The sequence below is a fragment of the Alternaria metachromatica genome (assembly GCF_023757995.1).
Source record: "Alternaria metachromatica strain BMP 0045 chromosome Unknown scaffold_2, whole genome shotgun sequence".
Classification (NCBI taxonomy): Eukaryota; Fungi; Ascomycota; class Dothideomycetes; order Pleosporales; family Pleosporaceae; genus Alternaria; species Alternaria metachromatica.
Genome location: NW_026055493.1, coordinates 2,344,661 through 2,370,640, shown reverse-complemented (window position 1 = coordinate 2,370,640; position 25,980 = coordinate 2,344,661). Strand labels below are relative to the sequence as shown.

At 53.8% G+C, this 25,980-nt stretch overlaps 8 protein-coding genes across 8 annotated transcripts; 1 reads left to right on the top strand and 7 right to left on the bottom strand.

The window, feature by feature from the left end:
- Positions 1-1,863: 1,863 nt before the first annotated feature.
- J4E83_001607 (uncharacterized protein) lies at positions 1,864-2,961 on the bottom strand (the record flags this gene model as incomplete). Its single annotated transcript, XM_049328561.1, has 2 exons — positions 1,864-2,513; positions 2,583-2,961. The coding sequence occupies 2 exons, from the start codon at positions 2,959-2,961 to the stop codon at positions 1,864-1,866; spliced, it is 1,029 nt and encodes a 342-aa protein (XP_049193079.1).
- A 709-nt stretch (positions 2,962-3,670) lies between these two features.
- CYP8 (Peptidyl-prolyl cis-trans isomerase cyp8) lies at positions 3,671-5,359 on the bottom strand (the record flags this gene model as incomplete). The annotated part of the gene is made up of 1 exon (XM_049328560.1): positions 3,671-5,359. One exon carries the CDS (start codon positions 5,357-5,359, stop codon positions 3,671-3,673), a length of 1,689 nt encoding a protein of 562 aa, XP_049193078.1.
- Positions 5,360-7,843: 2,484 nt separating this feature from the next.
- On the bottom strand, positions 7,844-8,707 carry J4E83_001605 (uncharacterized protein; the record flags this gene model as incomplete). Its single annotated transcript, XM_049328559.1, has 1 exon — positions 7,844-8,707. The coding sequence occupies one exon, from the start codon at positions 8,705-8,707 to the stop codon at positions 7,844-7,846; it is 864 nt and encodes a 287-aa protein (XP_049193077.1).
- Positions 8,708-10,109: 1,402 nt separating this feature from the next.
- On the bottom strand, positions 10,110-11,164 carry J4E83_001604 (uncharacterized protein; the record flags this gene model as incomplete). The annotated part of the gene is made up of 2 exons (XM_049328558.1): positions 10,110-11,122; positions 11,161-11,164. 2 exons carry the CDS (start codon positions 11,162-11,164, stop codon positions 10,110-10,112), a joined length of 1,017 nt encoding a protein of 338 aa, XP_049193076.1.
- A 2,685-nt stretch (positions 11,165-13,849) lies between these two features.
- J4E83_001603 (uncharacterized protein) lies at positions 13,850-14,448 on the bottom strand (the record flags this gene model as incomplete). Its single annotated transcript, XM_049328557.1, has 2 exons — positions 13,850-14,290; positions 14,341-14,448. The coding sequence occupies 2 exons, from the start codon at positions 14,446-14,448 to the stop codon at positions 13,850-13,852; spliced, it is 549 nt and encodes a 182-aa protein (XP_049193075.1).
- Positions 14,449-14,973: 525 nt separating this feature from the next.
- J4E83_001602 (uncharacterized protein) lies at positions 14,974-16,503 on the bottom strand (the record flags this gene model as incomplete). The annotated part of the gene is made up of 2 exons (XM_049328556.1): positions 14,974-16,155; positions 16,213-16,503. 2 exons carry the CDS (start codon positions 16,501-16,503, stop codon positions 14,974-14,976), a joined length of 1,473 nt encoding a protein of 490 aa, XP_049193074.1.
- Positions 16,504-17,747: 1,244 nt separating this feature from the next.
- Positions 17,748-19,208, bottom strand: J4E83_001601 (uncharacterized protein; the record flags this gene model as incomplete). The annotated part of the gene is made up of 2 exons (XM_049328555.1): positions 17,748-19,095; positions 19,201-19,208. 2 exons carry the CDS (start codon positions 19,206-19,208, stop codon positions 17,748-17,750), a joined length of 1,356 nt encoding a protein of 451 aa, XP_049193073.1.
- A 1,462-nt stretch (positions 19,209-20,670) lies between these two features.
- J4E83_001600 (uncharacterized protein) lies at positions 20,671-25,327 on the top strand (the record flags this gene model as incomplete). The annotated part of the gene is made up of 4 exons (XM_049328554.1): positions 20,671-20,737; positions 20,805-20,988; positions 21,038-24,125; positions 24,176-25,327. The coding sequence occupies 4 exons, from the start codon at positions 20,671-20,673 to the stop codon at positions 25,325-25,327; spliced, it is 4,491 nt and encodes a 1,496-aa protein (XP_049193072.1).
- Positions 25,328-25,980: the final 653 nt, after the last annotated feature.

Sequence of the window (25,980 nt, the reverse complement as noted above, 5' to 3'; positions counted from 1 at the left end):
TTGGGCAGTCTCGCTTGAGGTCGTTACGATAGTTACTCCTGGACATAGACTCTGGATACCAAGTCCGTTCTGGAAGACGCCGATGATGCTCAACTCGCCCGCATCGACGTCCGCACACTTGTCCTTCACCTCCTCCGCAAGCGCTGAAAGACCCCGTACGCAGGATGCGGTACATGTTGCCCCAGATTTGAAGTCATCGGCTGAGCAGCCCGAGATGGCGGAGTTGTAGACGGTGTTGCAAGAAGTTGGGAGGTTTTGGATCCGCGGAATAAAGGCCGAAAGCGAAACTGTTGTCGCTGAGGATATCGACGCAAGCGTGAGCGCCACCAAGGCTGAACGTATTGAGGCGGGTAGCATCGTGAGTGTTGTGAAGGATTTCGTGAATTGGGGTCGGCGGACCCGTAGGTCTCGAATGGAGAAAGGGCCGTGACCCAGAGTTCCGAGTGCCAATCTCGAACTTCGATCACGAAGCCTGGATGTCCTGGTGGAAAGATGTCTTCCGGAGGTGGTGAGACGACTTGCGTTTGAGCAGGCGGTATGACGTTTTCACGACAGCGGGATTGTTTGCGTCGTGTGAAATTTCGAGTGCTGCCGCCTGCCGACTGCACTGGGATTTTTGCTGTGATGTTCCGGTGACTGCGCGTTGCCGTGGACAACCGAAGTTCAGAACTCTTGCTGTAACCTTCTGGTAGAGATGGTGATGCGCCCCACTTCTCACGTATTGGGACGTCGACAGAACTGTTTCGACACAATGGTGTAACGGCAGTGCGCGGATATACCAAAGATCGCCTTGTCTATACAGCAATATCCAGAAAAGCTGCAATAAAGAACGTGAATGACGCAACACGCAAACGAGGGAACGACTGTTGTTTCTTCCTGGCACCGGGCCTGCAAAAGAGCGAACGTACTTCCGAAACGAACTGTTGGGGAACAAAGACGCACAGCGTTAAGAAAGAAAACAGTTTGCAAAAGAAAGGAAAGGAGAAGGGAGGAGAGCCGCGATCTTCGTGATATTCAGTCGCTCAACAACCAAACTCAGGCAGCGTTGGGACCAGGCGGCGGGACCCGCCACATCTTAAGGTAGATCTACAAGGACACCCGTCCTATCCGCACACAGAAGACCCTTACCTTGCCTTTGCCTCATCATAGCTCAAGTGGGTAGCCACGAGACGGGCAGTCCTTGTACAGCTATCTGAGTGTCACAAGTGGCCGTTTTTCAGTTTTCTGAAACAACGGGGTAGGCGGTGGTTAGTGTCGCTGCGGCGTTGCAGCCGCCCATTGGCCCAGCGAGCCAGCGCAGGCGTTACATGTCGCGACCGCGCTTCAGATGCAGGTACCCGGAGCTGGACATGAGATGTGTGAGAGGTGTGTGTCGCGCGTGTACTTAATTGAGCTGCCTCGGCGGCTGCGTATGGACTGGCGGGCGAGGCGCGAACCACAATCGCCCGAGATGAGACGGTTATGGCGCCTGCGTGGCTGTGGCGCGTGGATGCGTTCGCACGTGGAGCCCAAGGGCCTAGAAGAGAGAAGCTATCAAGATGCGGACTTGGCTTTCTTGGAGTGTACGTATGACGGGTTTGACGTGTGTGTGATGGTTATAGCTGCGAGCTGCGTCTACCCTGATGGCCGCTGTTCGCGCTTTAACTACCTCGCCGCCGCTTCCTTGCAAGCAAACCTCCATCATCCCAGTACGACCACGAGCCCATATGCGGGGCTTCATATAGCAAGACATTTTGCATGATGGCAATTGTTTCATTGTTTCAATCATCTCCTCAGCTATAGTTCCTGACGTTTTTCTATAGTTTCCATATCCGCGCTGACCGCGTACAGCATCCTTGCCATGCGCAGTGCTTCTCGGTCTGCCTACTCCATAACGATCACACTCCTGAACCTCACCTTTCCGCTTTCCATGTGCTTGACAGCATCTTCTACCTTGTCGAATGGGAACTTCTCGACCATGCACTTCACGCCCTGTTTCTCCGCAAAGTCAATCGCTTCCTCGCTGTCCAGCGCGTGTCCGGATGGCCATCCATGGACCGATTTGCCCTTCATGATCAGGCTCACGGTGTTGACTGGAATATCGCCCACAGGCGCAAGGACAAGAAGTTTGCCCAGAGGTCCAAGTCCATCAACCAACGGTCCTATGATCTGCGGGTTCGGCGCCGTAACAACGATGAGGCTTGCACCACCCATCTTTTGTAGTGCCTCGGCGGCGTTTTCTTTCGATGTGTCGATGTAGTCGTTTGCGCCGAGCTGGTGAGCAAAGTCCTTTTTATTGTCCGAAGAGGATACAGCGACTGTGCGGTAGCCCATCTTGCGAGCGTACTGGAGTGCCAGATGACCTAGGCCACCAAGTCCCTGTACGGCGACAGTGTCACCCTGCTGGATGTTCATCTTGCGAATGCCGTTGAACACTGTAACACCAGCGCAGAGTAGAGGAGCGTATTCGGCGGGGTTGGCATCGGCGGGAATACGCACTGCAGCCTCGCTGCGGAGAGTACAGTACTCAGCATCTGACATCACTCATGTCAGTCCACCGTCTTGTATGTCTCGATCTTCGCCAATAGAAAGGTAAAACTTACATCCACCATCCCGACTAACACCATTGACAAGCTCGTTCTCGCACATCTGGAACATTCCCTTATTACAGGACTTGCAGCTTCCATCATGAGAACCATGCCATCCTCCACCAACACGGTCTCCAACCTTCCACTTCTTTTCGCCATCGCCGACTGCGATTACCTTCCCAATGACTTCATGTCCCGGGACGCGAGGGTAGACGTCTCCCAGATGGCCCTGTTGCATAAAGCTGTCTGAGTGACAGATGCCGCACGCAAGAACCTTGATCAGAACCTCGCCCGACTTTGGCGCAGAGACGGGGACATCTTTGATGGTCCACGGCGCGCCCTTCTTCTCAATCACGACGGCGCGGCAAGAGGAGGGGATGTCAGATGAAGACATGATGTTGTTTGTTGTACGAGTGTGCTGAGATTGAGCAGGTAAAGTGCAGAGATCAAGCTTCCTTAAGCGTGGACGCAAGCGTTTGTAGGTGCAGTAGTCAAGACGGTGTTGATCTGTGATGTCAACGAGCTGAGGTAGGCGCGACCTAGCCCTCTTTATCTCTACCTCCGTCATGCATGTATGCATACATCATCGTTATCACCTATCACCGTTCTGTTTCCCCCGCATCAGCCGACGACTAAACATTCAGATTCGTCCTGGTCGACCAAACAGACTTCCGCGACATCCCATATTACGCCCTGCACGATGATCAAAAGAGCAGCCCAAACTTGACATCATACGCCGTAGTCGTCCGCACCTTCCGAACTACACCATCACCCCACGTATGTCCGCGTTGATTGGCTTGGGCATACTTGCTCCTCGCATACCGATTGGACGGTGGTGCTACGCCCAACAGGCTTTATGCTAACGCCGACGGGGCCAAGAGTGTTGTTTGATTGTGCTATAAACAGCCGTGTGTGTATTCAGCGAGTTGCAGCGGCCAAGTTCCGCGAATGCTAGCCTAGCGCGGAGTTTGCGGTTTTTAGACGCGTTGTAGGAATGCACAATATTGAGAAACATGTAACCAACTTTCGAGAGATGCAAGGCAAAACGTGTTGGGGTATCATTTTCATGCTGTCTAACCTCCAGTCAAGACTTATGGAACGCCCTACCAGGCGTCAAAGTTGCCAAAACCACCTGTCTTAGCTTTCTTCTTGACCGGCGCAACATCCTCCTCCTCATCCACATATCCAACTATCTCATCCTCACCGTGGTTTTGTATCTCCTGTTTCGCAGCTTGGAGATACTTGCCTACGCCGAGACCCTCACCAGTGCCGTTGTCCACAGTGCCATCTGCGCGTATGCGTTTGCCCGTCCATGTTGTCTTGTCATCTGCTGTGCCGCCTTGCCTCTTGATCTCTTCAGCCTCCAGCTCTTTGTTCTCCTTATCTTTGCGCTCCTTCTGCCATTCTTCGAATGGGTCTACGAAGACGACTACGTCTAGAATCTCGATATCGTCGACAGGCTTGTCCTTCTCGCCTACTTCTGCGACCTCCATAGATCGTAGTGTAGTATCCAGACCACCAACTACTCGTGCGAAGATCGTGTGTTTACGGTCGAGATGCGGCACGGCGCGGTACGTGATGAAGAACTGGCTCGTGTTGGTGCCCTTGCCCTTGTTTGCCATGCTGAGTACGCCTCTGGCGTTATGCCTCTCCGGCCCCTCGAACTCATCTTCGAATGGCTTGCCCCATATGCTTTGCCCGCCTCTTCCGGTACCTGTCGGATCTCCACCCTGTATCATGAAGCCCTTGATATTCCTGTGGAAGATGGTGTGGCTGTAGTATCCCTTCTGTGCCAGCTTGACAAAGTTCCACACCGCGCGCGGTGCGTATTCGGGGAGGAGTTCGACGTTGAGGTCGCCGAGTGAGGTGGAGATGCGTGCGTAGCCCTTGTTCTTTATGCGCTTCGGCTTGAGCATGTAGTCTTCGTCGGAGAGGAGGGCGCGTTCGCCGGAGGTGTGCGGTGTGACGCCGGTCGAGGTGAAGGACGCAGCAGCTTTACCGGAGGTATACACCGCGGCATTGTATGCTGGCTTCTTGGGTTCTGAGGATGTCGATGCTGCTGTGCCATTCCTGGGTAGGTTGGCGAGCGCTTTCGATGTGATTCCGCTTTGCTCCTTGATCTTCCTGTTTTCGCGTGCCTTCGCAACTGCCTCCTTCGCCTTGAGGATCTTCGCAGCGTTGCCAAGTGCCTCTTTGTTCACACCGGTCTCCGCCTCTGCCACCACTGTGTCTCCGTCCTTCACATGCTTGTATGAGCTAAAGTCTCTTGACTCGATGCTCTGGGGGTCCTGGAGAGTGATGATATCCTTCCGCGTAAACGGGTCATCGCTGACCAAATCCTGCCAGTTCTTCGCCTTGATGTTCAGCCTCTCAACCGTGTCCCATGCGAAGACGTTGCCGCTCTTCCTTAACGCGACGATGTGTGTGTTATCTGTGAAGACCTTGTATGTGACTGGGTCAACGAATTCGCCGTCCTCGTTCTTGGTGAAGTTGAGCGTAATGAGGTCGGCACGCTTCAATGGCGTTCCGTCGACGGGATTCGTGTCGGGGTGTTTCGATAGCCATGTAAGGATGTGGGTGAGATCGAAGATGGTGCCCGATAATGTGCACACGGGATCTGTGAAGGGCTGCAGCGAGACGGCGCAGTAGTTGAAGGGAAGGCGCTTGAAGGTCGAGGACAGGCCGGCAGCGGAGGCTCGATTTGCGCTGTTTGCGCCGCGCGCGTTGCCGAACGCATCCGAAGATGACCACTCAGAGTGGGTGATGTATAGCTTGTCGGTTCCTTTGCCCATGTCGGATATATGTAGCGGAGGAGGATGTTGTTAGAGGAGCGCTGCGTGAGGCGCAAAATGTCTGTAGAGGTGACGCGCCGGCGATCAACGACCCTAGCACGGCTCCACACTCCAGGATCCACCCTTCCGCAGTGCTCTTACCTCTGAACCACGCGTTTGTAGAAGCAGATTCCCATCATGCCTGGGTATTTACCCAAATACACCAGAATGACGCCCAGATATGAAGGAGAGGGCTATGCCGCGCATCGAGTCTTTCATTGGCTAACACGAAGACGCTCAGCCGTATATAAGCAGGCTGCCGTCTGCTGCCACGGCGTTTCAGCCTTCTCAAGACCTGAACACAACTTATATACACTGCAAACAAAGTTCTTGCTTGTACTTATCATCGTGTTATCTTGGGATAGGATTGTCCTTTCGTAGTAGGATCAGTGTACGTACAAGCAGATACCCTAGGAGTTTACGTGGCTGTTGAAAGGCTCGAGTTCTCTTTCAGACCATGTTAGCCTGCAAAGCACATCAAGACCTACATTACTTACGCATATGCAGTTCCCTCCCCAAACAGGGCAATTCGCGTTAAACCTTGAAAATCTCTCACTACAAGCGATGTCGACAATCCATCAGTCTGCTCCGTTGGACCTTAGCCCTACAATCAACACGCGGCTGCTCAAACTCGAGCTAGACTCTTCAACTATTACGCCCTCGTCCATTATCTCTGTAGGACTCCATGTTAGGTCTCTAGTCGATGCACCTCCCTACACTGCTGTTTCTTACGTATGGGGAGAACCATCGCCCACAAAACAGATCTTGCTCAATGGACAGTGCTTCACTGTACGACAGAATCTTTGGGATCTGCTCAATCAGCTACGAGCTGTGGAATTCGACGGCTACTTCTGGATTGACGCTCTTTCGATTGACCAAACAAGCAACAGCGAGAAAGATCATCAAGTCGCTATCATGGGATCTATATACACCAGAGCAACCAAGACGATCGCTTGGCTTGGTACTGCAAGTCTGGAGTTCGCAGCGCAGTGTCAGGCCTTGAATAAAAAATTTACGCTGTCGGGACTCTCGTACGTGCGAGGACAGCGACCTGCTAACGACTATCTTCACCTGGCGGGCCTCAAATACATAGTAAGCCATCCATACTGGACCCGTACGTGGATTCTCCAAGAATACTTGCTCTCATCGTCTGTCGAATTTTGGTGCGGGAATGAGGTCTTGCCTAATTCGGAGCTAGTGTCTAGGGCGAAAGACTTGTTAGATCTCGACTTCGCGGACCTCTTCGAGACAAGTGCGCAAGAAAGGGCCTTCTATATTATTCAATTTGGGACTAGATCAGATGTCATCACTTCCAGCTTAACCTGGCTGGTGAATGTATCGTCCGAAAGCGCCTGTGTCGATCCACGCGATCGCGTATACGCATTACTCTCACTGATGTCGCCACGGGAACGAGGGCTATGGGCCATCACGCCGGACTACACAGCATCGACTCAAGACCTTTTCGAGCACTTGTGCAGTGTTTTCCAGAACACTGATCTGGATGTTGAAAGATGGGTGTGGAACCTGGAACGATGGAGAGCGTGGCTACGCCGCACATTTCTCCTGGACGCTGTCGACGAAGATGGCCAAGATAAGACATTTAATCCTAGCACCGACGAAATGTGATTTCTGTTTACTAGGGTAATTTACTCAGATTAACGTCGTTGTTACGGTGAATTTGAGTGATCCAGTATACAAAATCACATGTCCCGGAAGTCTGCATTAGGGCCAAGTCTTCGAATCTGTCCAATCGTATGCCTTTGTAGACTTGAATACAGACGTTTCAATCTAGAAGAACATTATATTTACAAGGTACACAAGGAAGCTCAGTGGTCATCTACCAGAGACTGCGAAGCCCGTTGCCCTCTAAATACAAACATTTCCCATTCATCAGTCATTCATCTAGTCACCAAAGTCACTCATGCAAGACCAAGAAGTTTTAAACCAGACTCGCTAACATTCATCTATATACAGACCCAGACGAAACCCCCACGAAAAAAAGAAAAGAGCTGTTCCCATCCAAAAAGACCGTCAAGGAACAAACCCCTTCCCCTTCCGCAGACCCCGTCTCCCATTCCGTCCATCTAATTACAGTTTATATAACCAAACAACTAAAAAAGAAAACAGCTCAAGTAAATGAGTGTATGGTAGGTCAGTTATGTACAGAACTAAAGGAGTGGCACCAAGAACCCCATCATAGAAATGGATTCTTGAAAAGCCGAGCTCACTTTATTCATACTCGTATGTACTTGTAATATCTCTTTCTCTCTCTCTTATTGTTCTTGTGCCCTAAGTGGAATTGCCCAGCAAAACCGCAAAGTTGTTCTTCATCTCTTATTAAATTATATCCAACTCTCCATTTGTCGTGCTGTCCGAGGTTGCTGCTGTCGTCGTTGTATGATTCCAAGGGGCCATGTAGAGAAAGCTTGATGGATGGCGAGAAGCTTACTCGGGCTTTCCGAGGATACCGCGGGCCATGTGGCGCTTGCGGAGGTTGTACTCGACCGCGCGCTTCTTGGCGGCAGTGCTCTGGGTGAAGGCAGCGGAGCCACCGAAGGGACCGGCAAGGGCAGCGTTCTGCATGCGGACGATGCAGACGTTGGTGGCGCCACCGGCGGTACCGGAGCAGGTCATGCCAGCGGGCATCTGGACCTTGACGGGGAAGTCCTTGACGGCGGCGGCGGAGAGACCTCCAATACCGATACCGGGCACGTTCTGCATGACGGTTGCGTCCTGGAAGGCGGCGGGGTCGGTACCAGCGGAGGTGGCGTCGATCTGGGCGGTCAGGGGACCGGCACCGTCCTGGTTGACTTGGTGGAAGGTCATGGTGATGGTGCCGTCGTCGGCAGTGGTGGGCAGACCAGAGGTAGCTCCAGTACCTGCGGCTTTGGCGACACCACCCTCAGTTCCTGTGGACTTGGTGCCGGCAGAGGCAGCACCAGCGCCACCAGCAGCGCCACCACCGGTAAGAGCATCGAGGAAGCCACGCTTGGCACTAGCTGCGGCACCAGCTCCAGCTCCAGCACCTCCGGCACCTCCCATGAACATGGCGATAGCGGCACCAGCGTCAACGGCACCGCCACCCTGGGTGCGTCCAAGAGCAGAGGCCTTGCCACCCATCTCGCGGGTGCGGATGATGGAAGTATCAGCCTCGGAACCGCAGAGAGGAGAGGCGCAGTTGCGAGGAGTACCGTCCTGGACGGAAAGACCAGGCATGGTTACACCATTGGCACCCTGGATCTCAGAAACGACACCGTGGGCCTGGACGGAGGCGGCGATAGCAGCAATGGCAGCGAGAGAGTAACGCATCTTGATGGATATGAAGTTGGTTGATAAAAAGGTTTGAAAAGAGTTGAAGATAGTTGAGAGTATTGAGTGAGAAAGATGTAATGAGTAGTGAATTAAGCAAGCGACCGGCGCAAGAAAGTAATTAGAAGGATGGAAGGAAGGGAAGAAAGCGAGTCTGGTTGGTTTGAATGTTGAGTGATGGTGATATCGAATCTAGGAGGATGAGCAGTCAGGTTTTATACAGCTTTCCGGTGGTGGCTTGTCAGCGGTCCAAAGCTTAGCATAGACACAAGCATTCAGCGGTCTGCGTCTCCGATCCACCCAGGCAAGATGGCGCCCGCGACCCCTTGCTGCCATGGCCAAACACGATGATGGCCGTCGAGGGAGGCTGTGATACCGAGAGCACAGACCCTGACCGGAGAGCTGAGACGATGCTGGTCGAACGATGGTCATGGTTACTCCGCTAAGGCCAATTCCGCTAGGATATCCACTGCGGGACGATCATCTCCAGAAGCTTGGTTTGGGATCTTCCCAAGGCTGCTTCGGAACAATGATGTCGCGTTGTGGGAGTGTGCATTGATGTTTGGCATCTGAGGAAGCATGTCTGCAGATGTGTATCAGCAGCGAGGTTTCGATTCAGGCTCGGCGATCGAAACAGCATCGAGGGAACATCGTTTCGCTATTGCAAGCTCGCTTTCGCATTCCTGTGATATCACCCGGAATTACGCAGACATTCGCAGGTCGTGGTCATACACAAAAGTAAGCAACGAGATGATATCCCTGGCCGTTATCGGCAGCTATCCACCGCTTGTCGTTCATGAACGGTTAGCCAGCAATCCGGCCGAGGTGAAAAGGCGATGGTTGTTTCAGTAGCGGGGTTTGAAACTCTAAAGTTTGGTATCGTTCGAGGGTTAGCGCGTTGCTTCTTGCCTCAGCTGCAGTCCCGGATATTCCCGAAACCTTCGAACCGCCTCAAGCACGACCATGACTTGACTTCGACACTTCCAGGTGACTCCACTGTAGCACTGTAATAGAGAAGAAGGTTGGAATGACAGCTTCGAAAACGCGGAGCGGTGAGATTGTCGAACAACATGCAGGTTCTGGACGCGGATCTTCATGCTATCGGCTTCCAGTGTTTCGCTATGCATGTCGGGCACAGCGAGGCTTGCCACATCTGGACCGTACGGAGCAGTGATCGCAGTAGCTGCATCGTGAGGCAAACGTTACAGTCGCAGAAACGGACCGGCCAACATCGAAACATTGGCATCAACGACACTGGCCGTCTACAAAGGAAAGACCTGAATCAGCGTATCAATACACCCTGCTTCTGTCTAATGATCAATCCTATCGACCTCTAACATCCGCAGCCTCTTTGTACCCGACCTGACTGCCTGGCTTTCTTCGACTTCTTCTTGGTAAGCTTCTAGTTGACCCCAAACTGTCCTTGTGTCCAAGCCTTGAAGTCCCTGACCTCTTTTATCCATATGTATCGAATACATATTTCCTGAAGCTCGTAGAAGAGCGCCCCCGCTTCAACGAAGCCTTTGGTGATGGAGCTCTTGATGAACAGCAGCAGTATCATGACAGCGCGACGTTGCGCATCCTTTCCGTATTCTACGATTGGGGTACCGTTACCGACACCATTGGTGGTTCCGTTTGTGGTTCCATTGGCAGTGCCATTGGTAGTTCCGTTGGTAGTTCCGTTGGTCGTGCCGTTGATCGTGCCGTTTGTCGTTGTCTCCTCCTGCGACGTCGGAGGGGGCGCCTCCATCTTCTCGATAAGCCGCATTGCGTGCTGTATGAAATGGATGGTAACGTCTTGACCATCAATCCCGTTGTCAACGAAGGTGTGGTTGGCGTGTAGTTTGGTGAGAAAGTCTAGGGACGATAGCTCGAGTGGAAGATGCGCGAGTTCTTGCACGGCTTGTTCGGGCTCGAATTTCAGCTTTCGGATTATGGCTTCGTCCCATGACTGTGAGCTGTTAACTTCTTGCGCCTGAGTAACGTGCAGTGATTCCTCTTCTTCCGCTGGTGCTGTGGGCACCTGGGAGGGCTGTGCAGGAGCTCCTACTTTCGGCTCTGGCAGCTCGTCCCAAACCTCAGTCTCAACGAGCATGCACATATACGGTTCCAAATCGAAGATTGCTAGTGGAACACCATCCATCTTAAGGCGGTCCAGTATCAAGTGGGGTGAGGCTTTGGATGATGATGGCTCCCACAGCAGGAGCCCCATGATGTATTCCGCCCTGGTCTTCCGAACTTCCGCAGCAGTGACAGTGTCGTTGCTGGTCGCCTTGTCATCCTGCCCTTCGGTTGCTTCCTTGTTGATCTCCTGGAGGGCCTCTATCCAGTGCGACAAGTAAACCTTGTGCTTCATAGGTGTCTCTTCGGCCAACTTCCACAGTTTGTACTCGCAGTTCAAGATGAGCCTGAGCACTGGCAGAGTCGGCTCAAGTTTGGCGCGTTGGACGTACGCATCGAGCGTGTTTTTGACCCGGATCGATTCAACGAATGAAGTAGGGTCGGTGTTTAGCGATCGCATAATCTTGTCGAGCTTGCAGATCGCGCCATCGTGGTCAAAGGCTGAGCTGCTAAGCGCGTCGATTTCGGCGTCTGTGAGCGTGGCAGTCATGAAGCTCATACTGGGCGGTATTTATATCGCGCCTTGCGCTTCGAACGATAGGAATGCGGTGAGTGATACGGTTTGGAGTGGAGGGAATACATAAGGGTCGAAGTGGGCGCGAGGTGTGACGGTCGTGAGTGCTGGTGCGGAGCGCGTGAACCTTGGAAAGAACGGCGATGCACGTGCCAAGCATAGCATTGTGCCTCTGGTACAGCCGCACATCGGACTGGAGAAGGATAACACACCAACTCTGAGTGGCTGTCATGAGACGCATTTGCTAACCCTGAAATACATTGGTAATCATAAGCTGCCGATCGCATTCGCGACCTTGAGCCCTGACACGATCACCAATGCCTCGAATGTTCCGTGCCTGTTTGTCCTGATTGCTTCCAGCCGTCTTGACAGATCCAAACTTCGCAACATCACACATGGCGTTCATGCTTGCGCATCACAGCAATTGGAAAGGGATGTTCGTAGAATGTTTGATTATATTCTCATTACAGCACGCTCGTAGAAACGCGCCAGGATGCTCGCGAGGAAACCTGAGATTGTCCCAGAGAACCAAGACGCCAAAACCTGAAGCTATTCATGACATTACAGACGGAGCCAAGCCAAGGCCACCTTCACCCGACCGGAAGCTCCGGCATCCCTAAGCTACACCATGCGAAGTGTATCCTGGCATCGGAGATATCTGTGAGTGTCGGGTGTTGGTCAAGCTTTGACAATGGCGGAAAAAGAGGAAGATGGGTATCGTGATGTGACGTTGTTCGTCAAGCCGTTATCGCGGCATCGTGAAAGGTGTTTGCGCGCCCCCGCTAAAACTTGAATATGATGTACAGAGCGTGGATGATACCCTGGTGATGTTGTTAGTGACAGGGTCGTGGGTGATGATGTGTGTACCGGAACTCACCGGAATGTAACCAAGAACGGTCAACAGGATGTTGATGAGGAAATCAGCATTGCATCCGCGCTCGAGGAAGACACCCAGAGGAGGCAGGATGATGGCAAGGAGGATCTTGCAGATGTCGCTGGCGATTGTTAGTGTCTACGTCTCTAGGTAGGCTGATTGCTGCTGGAGCGAACATACCTGGCGGTAAAAGGCATGTTGGAGTGTTGGGTTGTTCTTGCGTGTAATAGTTGGGAGTGCTTGTAGCAGAGTGCGGATTGATGGTGTGATGATTTGACAAACAGCGGGAGTCTTGCTTAGTATTTATGGCAGGTGACGAGGGCAGCTCATGACCACAAGAGTGACGTAGCCGGTGAAATTCAGCAAGGATGGCAGGCGCTGCCGCGTACCCGCACGCGCCACACCTTCCGTTGTGGCGTCATAGGTGTCCGAGTGACCCGACAGCAAAACAAGATCGCGCTCAAACTTCCAAGCAGAGTTTCCACGGCGAGATTGCCTGTCAAGCCCTGCAAGTGACGCATGCCGCGTTCTGAGGCTGGGGAAATTGCGTGCTGCTGCTTGGTCAACCCCGGACTCAGCAGCGGCCGTGTTTCCGAGCCTCATTTGCCAAACGTACATGTCTCTAGACGGTGAGATGGTCCTCTTGGCTGGCAAGGTCTGGATCGCCCACCAGCCACAAGAGCTGCGCAAGCTTCATGGGCTTGTGCCGTCGATCCACCTCACGTCACAGCTACCGCCCGCCATCATGCCGCTAACATGATGTCAAGCCGCCTATGTGGCGTACGCTCCTATTCATAGTTAGTTGTGGCTCAAACCTGGGGGTTAGGCCAAACTACTGGAGCTTTCGTTCCACCTTGGCTGCGCCTGTTGAACCCTCGGTGGATTGGCGTCAAGCGACGCGCCCGCAATGTTCATCGTCGAAGTCTCTAGCAAGGCGTAGCTCAAAGTCCTGCACGGATAGATCGTCGGGCAGCTTGGCATGTGCCTGCGTGGACATGCGTCGTGGAAGATGCCGGTGTATGGCCGGAATCGATCGGAATTGGTTTGCACATCGGTAAAAAGAGAATAGGCACAGGACATGGAAGACCTGCGATCATTTGATCATCGCAAATGGATAATGACTCTCGTTTGAACCGACAACCAAGCTGCCCCGGTACAATGATCACAAAACCATCCCATACAAGGAGAAAATCGAACGGGGACGCTGAAGTCTACGTTCGTGTAAAAACAAAAGTTTGCGAAATCTTAGAGCCATGTAGCCTTCTTAGCTTTGTTTTTCTTCTAGTCGGACTTTGTAGGAGATACATGTCTAGTTCTTCCTTTAACTGGAGTGATGCGATCTGGTGTATCACTTTGCTATAGTTATGCCGCCAGTGTTTTCCGTATAAATAATCCAACTATCTTCACACGTTCTGTTGTCGTACGACAACTCGATTACCCGCGTTCAAAATACCATCTTATTCAGGTTGACAACGCGTTAACAGCGATAACGAACACACGATACGTTCAAGAGAAACCATGCAACAAAGCACACTACTCTCAAAGATAACATAATATCATTCATCGGGTATCATCTCAAAATCCATCATATGTGCCCCAAGACTTCCTCCCTATTATCGTAACGATCCGACATTCATGACCTCTTCTCAGCCTCAACCTGCTTCTGCAGATCCGCCTCAACACCCCTCTGCCTCGCCTTCCCCTCATCGTGCTGCCTCTGCGCCTCCTCCTTCTGCGCCGCATTGCCCGTCAGCCCCGCAACAGCACCACCCACCGCACCCCCAAGCCTATCGCCAATCCCCTTTCCGAGATCGTTGACCTGGCCCGCAGCTTCCTGCTCCTTGCCCTCCTTGTTCTGTTGGATGCCCTGCTGCTTGAGGCCCTCGGCGCCGGTGAGGCCACCGAGCGCTTCCTTCGCGGCACCCATGTTTTGGTTCCATGAGCCTTGGGTGCGGTCGGAGTTGTCTTTTGCGACGCCGCCGTCGGGGGTTACGGAGAAGGGACCGGCTTTGGCGGCGGAGTGGGAGAGGTCGTGTTCGGCGGCGGCGGCATCTTTGCGGTTTTCGCCTTGGGCCTGAAGTGAGTTAGTAGAGAGCTTTACAAAACAGAAGCGCGGAGACTGACCTTATCGGCGGTGTTGCCAGTCAGAGATCCGATGGCGCTTTGAACTGCGCCGGTGGCTTGGTCCAAGTAGGACTGAGGGGTGGAAGTCGCGTCCTTGTTTGAAGGCATGGTTGTGTTATTGGTTTTGTGGTAAATTTGAAGAAGTGGAATTCAGTGTAGTAGAGCTTCAACTGTAGTCGTAGCGAAAAGGTCGCGACGGCGGCGTATTATATATCACTTTGTTTGTCTAGAAGTTCGAGTGGAGCATGTGAAGTATGACGTCATGCCCCACGTTGGGCACTCGCGACGCGCGCAACCTGGCTCTGCGCGGGAGATCTGACGAAGGTGGCGCATTGAGACTGCGAGACGTGCGAAGCTCGTGGTCCGTTTCACAAACCCGTGGGTCTCGATGACATCGCCTTTGGGGATCAACTGATCGCTTTGACATGTATTATGATGCAATGCAGACATTTGACCGAGCAGACACCGATCATCTCAGTCATCCATGGCGACTGAGATTGCAAAACCTTGAGTCGAGAGTATAGTTGCTAACATGGATATCTATTTGCTCGCACTGCCGTGTCGAGAAGGGTATGTTCGTTTCAAATCCAAACGCCAGAGAAAATGCTTTTAAGGTATCCGTGGTCTCATCCATCACCAATGACAGATACCTCCCTCACTATCATCGACACTCCAGGTTCCCGCAAGACCGACAATCTCAACCTGCCCGTTGAAGGCTTCCGATATCTTGCCTAGCCGGGCAACGCCATCATCGACGCCAAAGGACGCTCCAATCTCTGCAGGCCCGTTGTTGAGCAATCGCTTTGCCCAGGCATCGATTGCAGGCTCGCCAGTCTCGTCGCGTGCTTGTTTCAGGAAAGGAATCAAAGCTGTGCCTCCTGTGCCACGAAGTTTCTTGCTTCCCGTGCGAGCCATAGTGTTAGCCAAGTTGACACGTTGTGTGTTTGCTGGCTTGGGTGACAGTGATCGGGCGGTCGACTGTGTCTCGCGCGATTTGATGATAATGTACCGCGATACAAGCTGGATATGCTTATCGCGCAGACTCCGCAGCATGGCTAGGCATGCATCGTAGGATGTTGTCAAAGCCCGATCTCTGCGATTCGACGTGACGTACTCTCGAAGGTTTGCGACGCTCTCCATATGCTCTAGAAACCTGCGATGCGGTCCTGGCATGTAGTTGCGCATATCCTGGATAAAGCCATGCGAGGGTCCCGATGGAACAGACTTCCCTGTGTCACCCCTCTTCTCGCCTGTGGGTCTGTGTTCCACTCCTAGGACAATGTCGAAGAACTGGATAGTGGAGCTCTGCGCGTTGCTGCCGCCGCTGAACTGCACATATGGTTGCTGGCCGGTACCATCATCAAACATGACACCATTTGGAAGACCAGCGTCGGCCATGTTCTTGCTCCCAGCTAGGAAGGGTCGAATGCGATGGTAGAAGACATGTGGATCGCAGCTCTCGTACATGCGCTCCAACAGGGCGCCTAGCTCATCGAGTCTCCCGGCAAATTTCTGAAGGCAGTCCACGACTGTCTTGCTATCGTTGTCCCTAGCAGCTTCAATAGCACGAATCATCATCGGAATGACTGGTCCAGCTCTGGCTTCGATCGCTACAGACACTAGGTAGAACCAAGATTCGTCCATCGAGCCAGTGAAGGTCATTTGCGTCGCGAGGTTGTCCAAGGTGTCTGCAGGTTCCCAGTCGAATAGTGGTCGCCAGTTCCACAGGCAGACGGCTGCAAAGGTTGCGACTGGTGGGAGCTCCAAGTGTTTACATGTCTCCATGAACGGTATCGAGATGGATGGTGGCACAATCTGAACCGGGTCATTAGCTATGCATCGCTTTGGAATATGTGGATTTTCAAGGCTTACATCAGATGGTCTGTCACCGCCCCAGATGTATGCATGGGCGATGAACCCCAAGATGGAGTAGGCTCTCCGCCATTCAGCCTCTGTGAGGAGAAATTGGGTTCCCAGCACTGGTAATGTGTCGACTATCCCACGTAGTCGCTTGGCAAGGATCAAGCTTTGGAAGTTGCGCACGATGGTCTCCCATGGTTGGTAGTAGCGATCCGGCAGGACATCGAGCGGTATCTCATCGGGCAAGAAGCCGTTCTGAGGTGAGATACCGTAATCGGCCAACTGAGGCAGAGTCGGAAGCATTGCGATGGTAGGCGGAAAAAGAATTTGGGTTTGTTCAACTGTTAGAGGGATGGAGGTGTTCTGTTGTGCTCGGTGGTCGTGGGAAGCAGTCGGAGTAGGTGTCGCGTGACGGAATCGGAGTCGTGGGCAAGTACAACTTGACCTTCGGCCGTGGAAGCAGTCGCCACCAACAATTACCCCTAGGGCGATCGATCAAGGGATTCCCAAATCTTTTAAGAAACGGCGAGCGGAGGGTGGGGTAGAGATGAACTAAATCCGCGGTACTTGTGTGTGGGCGAACGGAATCTAGGCGTGTCTGGTAAGTTGTCTCGGAGGTGGAACCCAGGCATCAAACGAGTTGGTTCCGAGTTTGGGGGAGCCCAGTGCTAGAGGGGTCTTTGCGGAGACGCGGACGGCAGGCTAAAAGACGATGCTGAAGAGCTGACTCAATTAAGCAACTGCAACACGAACAGTAGTAGGATGGTCAGGGAAGTGGCGTGAGAGAACAATGAGCATTATATTTGCCTTCCGGCCGCGGCTGCGAACCTTGGTGGATTATGTCAAAGAAGCAGGCCGAAACGCGCAGTGCTCAGTAATTGCCTAAGAGAAATCTGCGAGCCGAGTGCTCCGCGCAATCGGTTTCGTGGGCGTCACTTGGGTCACATTAGCAATCAATTCACTCATGGATTCCATGATTCTACTATAGCGTAGGTAGCGCGGCTGGCCGACGGGCTACTAAGTGCCTCCACACTAGCGTAGCTGCCCTGCATGAAACGGCTGGCTGCCGAAGTCGGGCAATCGGCCGTTGGGGAGCAACACGGGTTAAATCCGCAAATAGAGGCCGGTGCCATAGAACGTGAATGCTGAATGATGGTTTTTGCCTCCTGTGATGAGATCACGACGCGACAACCGAATCTTCGAGGACGGAATCAAACAGCCAATCCAGCCTCACGCACCGTCGCCGACCCCGCAAAATTCCCGTTCCTGTACGCCGACGCTACTGCAGTGGCATCAAGCTAAGAGTGCAGATCAGGAACCGCATGTTGGCTGTGGAGTTGTGTGTACATACATTAAATGAAGTTGTCCGGATTGTGACAAGGAGTGTTGCTGTGTAGGTAAGTTGACTGGTGTGGTATGCGACGGTGGTCATGATGTAGATGTGAACACACCAACGCTGCAACATCGATGAAGAAAGCTAAAAGGAAAAGCTGCGGGGTGGATGATGAACACCACAGATGCGCCCGTGTATTTCCGATACCCTACGACTACTGGCCCTCTCTCCAAGGCATCCTTTCAACACCCCTCACCCACCTCCGTCTCCTCCACTCGCCCTTGCGACTCGGTGCATGGCTCTCCCACGCCCGGCGCAAAACCTCCTTTTCTTCATCTGCAATATCCCTGCTGCTTCCCTTTGACCCGCTCCGTTTCTTGAGTTTCGCCTTTGCGGCACTGGCCTTCTCTCCTTCGCTCTCAAGGACTTCGTAGTGCAGATCTGTCACCCATCGTTCACCCTCGACCTCAACCTCTACGCCTGTGACACAGCGATCCTCAACCCACTCACGAGACAGCAGATCAAGTGTCCATTTCTTGTCGCTCCAGCGCCAGCCTCGGGGTGGGAGTACATCTTCGAAGAACGGGGTGCCGCGAGGTCTGTCACCGCTGATTCTAGAAGGCGACAAGGGCGAATAAGGCGACGGAGAGAACATGAAGCCTTCATACTCGCCATGCTCGTCGTGTAGAGCGCGGTGCTGAAGTTCGAATATCTCTACCTCACGCGTCTCCTGAGACGTCTCCAGCTCGATATCTGCGCGTGAGATGGTCAGGAGGAACGATCGACTTTCATGTTCTGCGTCCGAGATGAACTTTTCGGTCTCGGGCATTGTAAGGAGGTCTTGAACGTTGGGATGCCCTAACGCTGTCAAGGTGTATCCAAGGACGAGGAATATTGCGCGCCACGGTAGCAGGTGCGCCGATATGAATAGCAGCACCGATACAACGAGCAGGATGAGGTAGAGCATAGATGAGAGGTTCTCGTTCTGGAAGTTGGTAAGCGGCGTGATGAAGCTCAGTACAGCGTCGTGGCCGCGGCTAAAGTCCTCCATGCAGTTTTGCAGATCGCGCATGTTGCGGAAGAAGTCCTTGCTGAACTCAGGCGCAGGCTTGATTGTCTTCGCATCGGCCAACGGCGGTCCTCCCAAGCTTCCCCTCCATAGATCGCCGTCGATATCTACCGTATTTGTCATGGGCTCCGGATGACGGGTCAGAAATGCAGGAACCATGACGAAGAACATGCCACATGCCAACGGGAGTACAGGTGCAAGATACGGATTGACGCATACGAAGGTCCAGACGAAGAGAAATGAGAGGGTCTGCGTAGGCTGAACCCAGGTGAATAGCCGAATAAGGCGATTTTGAGCAACGAAAGCAACGCCGATGCGCGAGTTGAAGCGACGGAAGTTGGACGACATGGTGGGGATGCTGAAGTTGGGGCGGGCAACATAGCTTCGAGAGCGCCGGTCCTTGACTTGTGGTGTGTTCCCGCTTGGTGTCGAGGCTGAATCCGCAGGCGAGCCGTCTGAGAGGTCTTCCGAGGGTAGGACTTGCGCCAGTAGCCTATAGAAATCAGCTCAATACATCTTTATTGCACACTCCTCTTGTAGTCGAGTGTCGCTCGTGATGTTCAGCTTGTACAGCAACATCTAAGTTCGGATAACTTACATGTTCATCATCTTGTCTCCCACCCTACTACTCGACTCGCGACTTATGTTATCACCCAGCGACTCCAGTTTGTCTTTAAGCCTGCTAGCCGACAGACGGCGGGAGTGAGGCCTCTCGGTGGTGGGCGTGCCATCATTCGATGCATGTTGTACTTGGACTACCGGAATGGGTGTGCCGCGGTTCACAAGCGAGTCCGAATTGTCTGAGCCCATGATGGGACCTGCAGTGTGATTGTCTTGTCCTCGTCAGGCAGGCAACCAGATTAAAGTGAATCGAGGCCGAAGTGGCGTGTTGGTCTCAGAGTGTGTTTAGGGAAGTCACACTTGTGTTGCGTGGTTTTGGAGGTAGCCGTGTCACATGTGGCTGAGTCGCGAGTTCCTAATCCGTGTAGACGTCGAGCGACTGCCTAGACAACATCCAGATGGTAACCTGTCCCTGCTCTTTCGGTTCCGTTATCTCAAAAGCGCATCCTCACAGTTTGGCGTGGAGGGTCCGAAAGCAGGTGTTGGTGCAGCAAACGGATGACGCACGCGCATGTGAACTCGTGGCGTCGAGCTTGCGCCGTGGTACGTTGTTGCTTCCGGCGTTTCCCCACATGTGGCCGTGCACGTGCGCGATTAGGATGGTCAGGGACAAACAACCTTTGGGACTTGGAGGACCAAGAAGCTCTTGGAGATCGCTGTTACCTTGTGAAGTCTCCGTTACCATTTAGTGGTGAGATGAAGAATCAAGAGTGCGGAGCGCTGCGGAGTTCCCGCTGTCATGTTTCGGGGCCGTAACCTCCCCTACATAGATAGCTTCCAGAGCATGCACGATTGAGGGTTCAGCATGCACATGCTGAAAGCCGTGCCATGTGCAGGCGGGCTAGGGTAGCTTGGGTGGTGCAATCATGGTTGGCAGGTGATGGTCGTACTGCCTGGTGTACAGCTACTCTGGACAGGAGCGTGGCAGCAGCGCTGAGATGACAGCGAGACAGTAGGGCCGTTGGGCGATGCGTCCGTTTCCTGGGAGAGGAGAGTTGTTTTGATAATACCCTATTCGCCGCAAGAGGCAGATATGGACAGGGGCCGTGGGTCCTTGTCAACTAGACAACCCTAGTGCCTTGGTGGCTTTTGCGGGCGACCCTCATTGTGACTTTGACGAACGTCGACTATCGTGCACCTCCCCTTTGCCGCAACCCAGCGCCGTGCTTTTTGCGCAGCCCATTGCCTGAGCCTGAATCCTTCCGATAGCCGTTCGCTCGACTCATTACCGACCGCCGATCGCTTTCACCGCTGTAGCCGGGCCCATTCGACATGTCGGCATAGTCTCCCTCGGTGCCCAAGCTCGACGCTTGGAGACCATCCCGGCTTTTCGAAAGAGGGAGACTTTTTGAAGCATCTCGTGACAGCAGAGCGTCCATTGCCGGCGTCGTAATCACGAGCTGCGGAGCTGGCCATGGCGACGCAGCCGCGAACTGCAACTCGGACCATGGAGACGACCAACGTGCCCGAACGGTCAGGGTCCAACATGTCGGAGGACTCTAGCGGCTCCTCAGGTACGAAAAAGCATTAGGGTGGCTGTCGCATTACGCGACGAGGTGTCATAGCTAACCCGCGCTGCAGAAGACCGCGTACGCAAGTTCCAGAAGACGGGCGACCAGGGCAGCCGCCTGCGCAAGACGAGTGCATCCAATGCCATAAGCGCAGCCCGCCCGCTGCCTTCCATCAACAACAACGCCGCAGGACGGGGCAGGGCCAAGGTGCCGTTGGGCCCCCGCGAGCGGCCCCAGGACTTCACCAAGCAGAGGTACGACGCCGCAGCTATGGCGACGACAATCAGCTGACGCGTGATGCAGTAGAATGGCAAGCGGCGCCAGCGTCGCTTCCCTCGAGACGCGCTCCTTCCTGCCCACGCCCGCGAATGAGACGACGGCCACGCGTACCGTCCCCTCGAACCCACGCTTCAGCTTCACCAAGCAGCCACAGCCCGGGCCTGCAAAGGAGGAGCCGACTGAGAACACCGGCTCGTACGACTTCCTGCCCGCCGTCAACTTCGACGACTTCGCCAACAGCCTCGCGTATGAGCCCGCTCTAAGCGACTTCCCTGCGCCTGGCACGTTCAAGGCCAACGTGCCTGCCAACACGACCACGCCCAGTAACAACAACATGCCGTCATTCACGGGAACGCCCACCGACAAGCCGCCCACGCGCAGCAGCGACTTCGTTCGCCGCTTCAGCCAGTCCACCGCGAGGAAGCCAAGTGGCGCCTCTACCGCATCGGGCTCTGACACGAACATGCCAGCGCCACAGAGCAACATGGCCATTCGTTCACGTCGTCAAAGTCAATTCCCCGCCCAAGCACCCCCAAATCCAGCTGCCCGAGCACCACGGAAGAGCGTTGGCCCTGGAATGCTACCTTCAAGTAGCTTCGAGCGCCAGGAAATGGACAGACTCGCCAACGACAACGCAATGCCCCAGCTCGGCCGTGCGCCGTCACTGAACAAGGGAAACAGGCGAGAAACACTGTCTGCAAACATCAACACAGCTCCTACCACCGGAGTACCCAGGCTCCCAACTGCCGCACGCAACGCCAAAGCAAAGTCCTTACAACCGCCTTCGAGACAGCAACCGGGCCACCTCACTGTCTCATCCATGACCCCCGATCCAAGTTCAATGCCCTCCCCTGGCAGGTCTCCCGCTGCGCAAAGATCGTACACACCTTCGTCCTCCTCGAGCAAACGGCAGTCGACGGCTCCACACATCTCTGGGCTTGGCGCGCGAACCATCAGCCCCACAGACGCTCGGCGGCTCAGAAGACTGTCCATGAACCCAAATCATCCGCCAGGCGGCCCAGTGGGTCCTCCCACTCCCCAGGGCGATCAGACATTCGACGAGCGAGCCTTCAGCCAGTCCCCAGCCTTGGCTGTGGGAGGCAGCATGACACCATCTTCGGCACGCGCGACGCCCGAGCAGAAGCGCAAGTCCTATGCTTCTGGTATATCGCTCTCGTCGAACTCGAGCTTGAACTCGTTGAAGGTTGGTCCTTCATCAATACCCTTGCGCACCAATACCGCTCCGACAAGCTCTCGTCTGCCTGCGCCAAAGCCACGAAATGTGCAAAGCTCAGCTGGTGGGGAGCAAGAAGAGGTGCCCCCTGTACCTGCCATACCAAAAGCGTTTGAATCTCCCAAGGACCCCGAGCGCAGCAGCTTTGCATTCACAACACCAAATTCAAAGATGAGCGCGCCTCCTCAAGCACCTCAAGAACCAGTGTCAACACCCGACACGCAACGAGCCGAGCCTCGGCAGAACGAGACCCTGGAAGGCGGTCTTATGAACAGGAGCACAGGGTCCATCAGACATCGACGGGGACTAACTGTTGGAGCTGGTACCGAAGGTGAGAGAACGCCCACGGTACAGCAGTCCAGCAAGAAGAACCTACAGCCAATCAGACTGCCGCCGCTGAATCTGCTGCCGCTCGGCACACCATTCAACAATCGGATATCGTCTTTCCCTGCACCCTCTGGTGAAGTGGACGAGCGTAATGTAACGCCACCACCCAAACGTGCTGCCAACAAAACGCCTAGTACGCCCATGACAGCCTCCAAGGCGAACTTCTTCGCAAGGAACAACCATCACGACGAATACCACAAACACTTGCGTAGCAGTAGCTCGGCCTTTAATCTGCGTGCTGCAGACTCCTCGCTTGATACCCACCCGAACATTGGTTCGATTCCCGTTCCGACCTTGAACCCAACACGTCAAGCCACCACGCCTTTCTCGTCGAATTCGTTGCCAAAGGGTAGCGGGGAGTTCGCCCGCTTGCAGCCACGACCTAGCGGCGAATACAAATCCTCTGCCAGGGATGTGGAGATGCAGAGTATGGTTGCTGGCCCGCGGCCATTACAGAAGAAGAACACGTCAGATTCAATACAGACGTCCACGTCAACCGAACCTGAAACGCCTTCTTCTGGCTCATCTTTGCGGCGAAAGCTCAGCCTCAGTGGCTGGAGAAGAGCTTCATCTAAAGCTGCAACACATCAATCGCAAAATCTGCAGGTCCGAAAACCGGGCCCTCAGGGTGGTGAACCAAGACAGCAACCCCAGCCTCCCAAGCACAGCGAAATGCCTCCACCGCGGCTACCTGCGTCTGCTACTTGGAGCGGTGCTATTGGCACAAGCCCAAGTCCCGCCAAGAGTGGGAGTCGACCATCCCTTGATTTCGGGCGCCGCAAACCCTCTGCAACAGCAGTTGCAAGTGATACAGAGGTCGAGAAATTAAGTACTCGTAAGCCCGTGGGGAATGCTGGAACACGTGCGGTATCGGGCCACACAGACCAGGCTAATAGCCAGGCGACACAGAAGTCAACGTCGATCTTGACACCGATGCAGCGGATGCTGGGTACGAAGAGCTCGTCGAACATGCTCAAAGCTCGTAATCTCGATTCAAACCTCGATAGAGATGACATGTTGGCCGACGAAGAAATGAAGAAGCTTGCTTCGAAGCGGAAAGACTTTGAGCATGCGGCGCGCGATGTCGACGAGCTTCGTAAGCGTGCCACAGCCAAGGAGCGTGTCAGTCCAAGTGATGCTGTGCGCATGGCCAATTTGAACATATTCGAAAGGGGTGAGATCATCGATTACAAGGAGGTCTACTTCTGCGGAACAAAGAACGCCAAGAAGCACGTTGGTGATCTTAATGCGCAGACCGCAAACTTTGGCTATGACGACGAACGTGGCGATTACAACATCGTCTTGGGAGACCATCTCGCATACAGATACGAAGTTGTTGATGTTCTTGGCAAGGGCAGCTTCGGACAGGTTGTGCGTTGCGTAGACCACAAGACGGGAGGGCTCGAAGCGATCAAGATCATTCGTAACAAGAAACGGTTCCATCAGCAAGCTCTGGTCGAAGTCAACATTCTTCAGAAGCTACGCGAATGGGTAAGAAAGATGCATCCAGTATCCAGAGTAAGCTTGCTAACGATATCCAGGACCCCGATAACAAGCACAGTATGATCAACTTCACCCAGAGCTTCTACTTCCGTGGCCATCTTTGCATCTCGACCGAGCTTCTTGGCATGAATCTGTACGAGTTCATCAAGGCACACGAGTTCAAGGGCTTCTCCCTACGCCTAATCCGCCGATTCTGCAAACAGATGCTGGCTTCGTTGACCCTCTTGAAGACCCAGAAAGTTATCCATTGCGATCTGAAGCCAGAGAACATTCTACTTGCGCACCCGCTACACTCGGAGATTAAGGTTATCGATTTCGGATCCAGTTGCTTCGAAACCGAGAAGGTCTATACTTACATTCAATCGCGATTCTACCGATCGCCGGAGGTCATCCTCGGCATGAGCTACGGTCTGCCGATAGACATGTGGAGTTTGGGTTGCATCCTTGCCGAGCTGCTCACCGGTTACCCCATATTCCCTGGAGAGAACGAACAGGAGCAGCTTGCTTGCATTATGGAGATATTCGGACCTCCAGAGAAGCACCTTATCGAGAAGAGTAGCAGGAAGAAGTTGTTCTTCGACTCCCTTGGCAAGCCCAGAGTCACTGTTTCCTCGAAGGGCCGCAGGCGACGACCCAGCTCGAAGACACTGCAACAAGCTCTAAAGTGTGACGATGAGGCCTTCCTTGACTTCATTACGCGCTGTCTGCGTTGGGATCCCGAACGTCGAATGAAGCCCGATGAAGCGATGCAGCATGAGTTCATCACTGGCGTACGCAAAACCAATCAACAACGACGACCATTCAACGCCCCGTCCGGCACGTCTTCACCTGCGAAGCGAATGCCGCCCCCACAGTCGGCACAGCCACGTGTCCGACCTCTTCCCGAGCCTCCCGTGTCTAGCTTCAGAAACGGGACCGCAGCCAGCGGACAACGTCAGGTGTCGAACAGCAACTCACCTGTGAAAACATCTGCTCCTGCGAGACGCCACTCCACCGTGCAAGGACTTGCACCTGGAACAGCAGGTACTAAGCGTGCAGCAAACGGAGCGCCACTCAATGGCGCAGGTGGAAGTGGACTGCCGCGCGCAGCACAGCGCAGTGTGTCAGGCAAACCAGACCTCGCTTCGGCGGCGGCTATTGCCAGTCTCGTAAGTTCAGAGCATCCCGGCCAGCTTAATATCGATGAGTAGCTAACAAGGCTTCAGAAAACGCACACATAACCTTACGAAACCGAGAGATATTCTCAATATAGATTAACGATTACTGGGCATCTCATGAGGTTTCTACTATCTAATATGGGGTCTACCCCGCTGGCGGCTTCGGGGTTGGGGCTGATCCGGACTTTTGTGCAGATGTGGTTGCGAATGTTTATGTTTTCCCATTCAGCGACGTTATACCCCCGAAAAAGTCTCTCTTTGGAGCATATTTTCAACAAGGTGTATTGATTGGTTTATTGGATAGGAGGGAGGATATTGAATCTTGATATGAACAGCATTCTAGGGCGTTGTAGCAAGATAGACATCTTCTAGATATCGTAATGTAAGGGGTGCTGGGTCGTATGGAGTCGAGTATAAGCATTGCCCATCTGCCTGAATGAACGCATGAGTGATGACGAGCTGCAGCCTTGTGTGATGTCAGTGCGTTATCGATAAGGGCGGTCGCGAATTTGACAATGCTGGCTTTCGCACTGCAACCATCAGCACTCGACTAGCCTTCTTTGATACCCCCGTTCTTCCTTCTTTACATTCCTTAGACATGCCTCGCGACCCGCTAATCGGCCTCGTCGGCAAGCCTTCGTCCGGCAAGTCGACTACACTGAACAGGTGCGCAATGCCCCTCCACC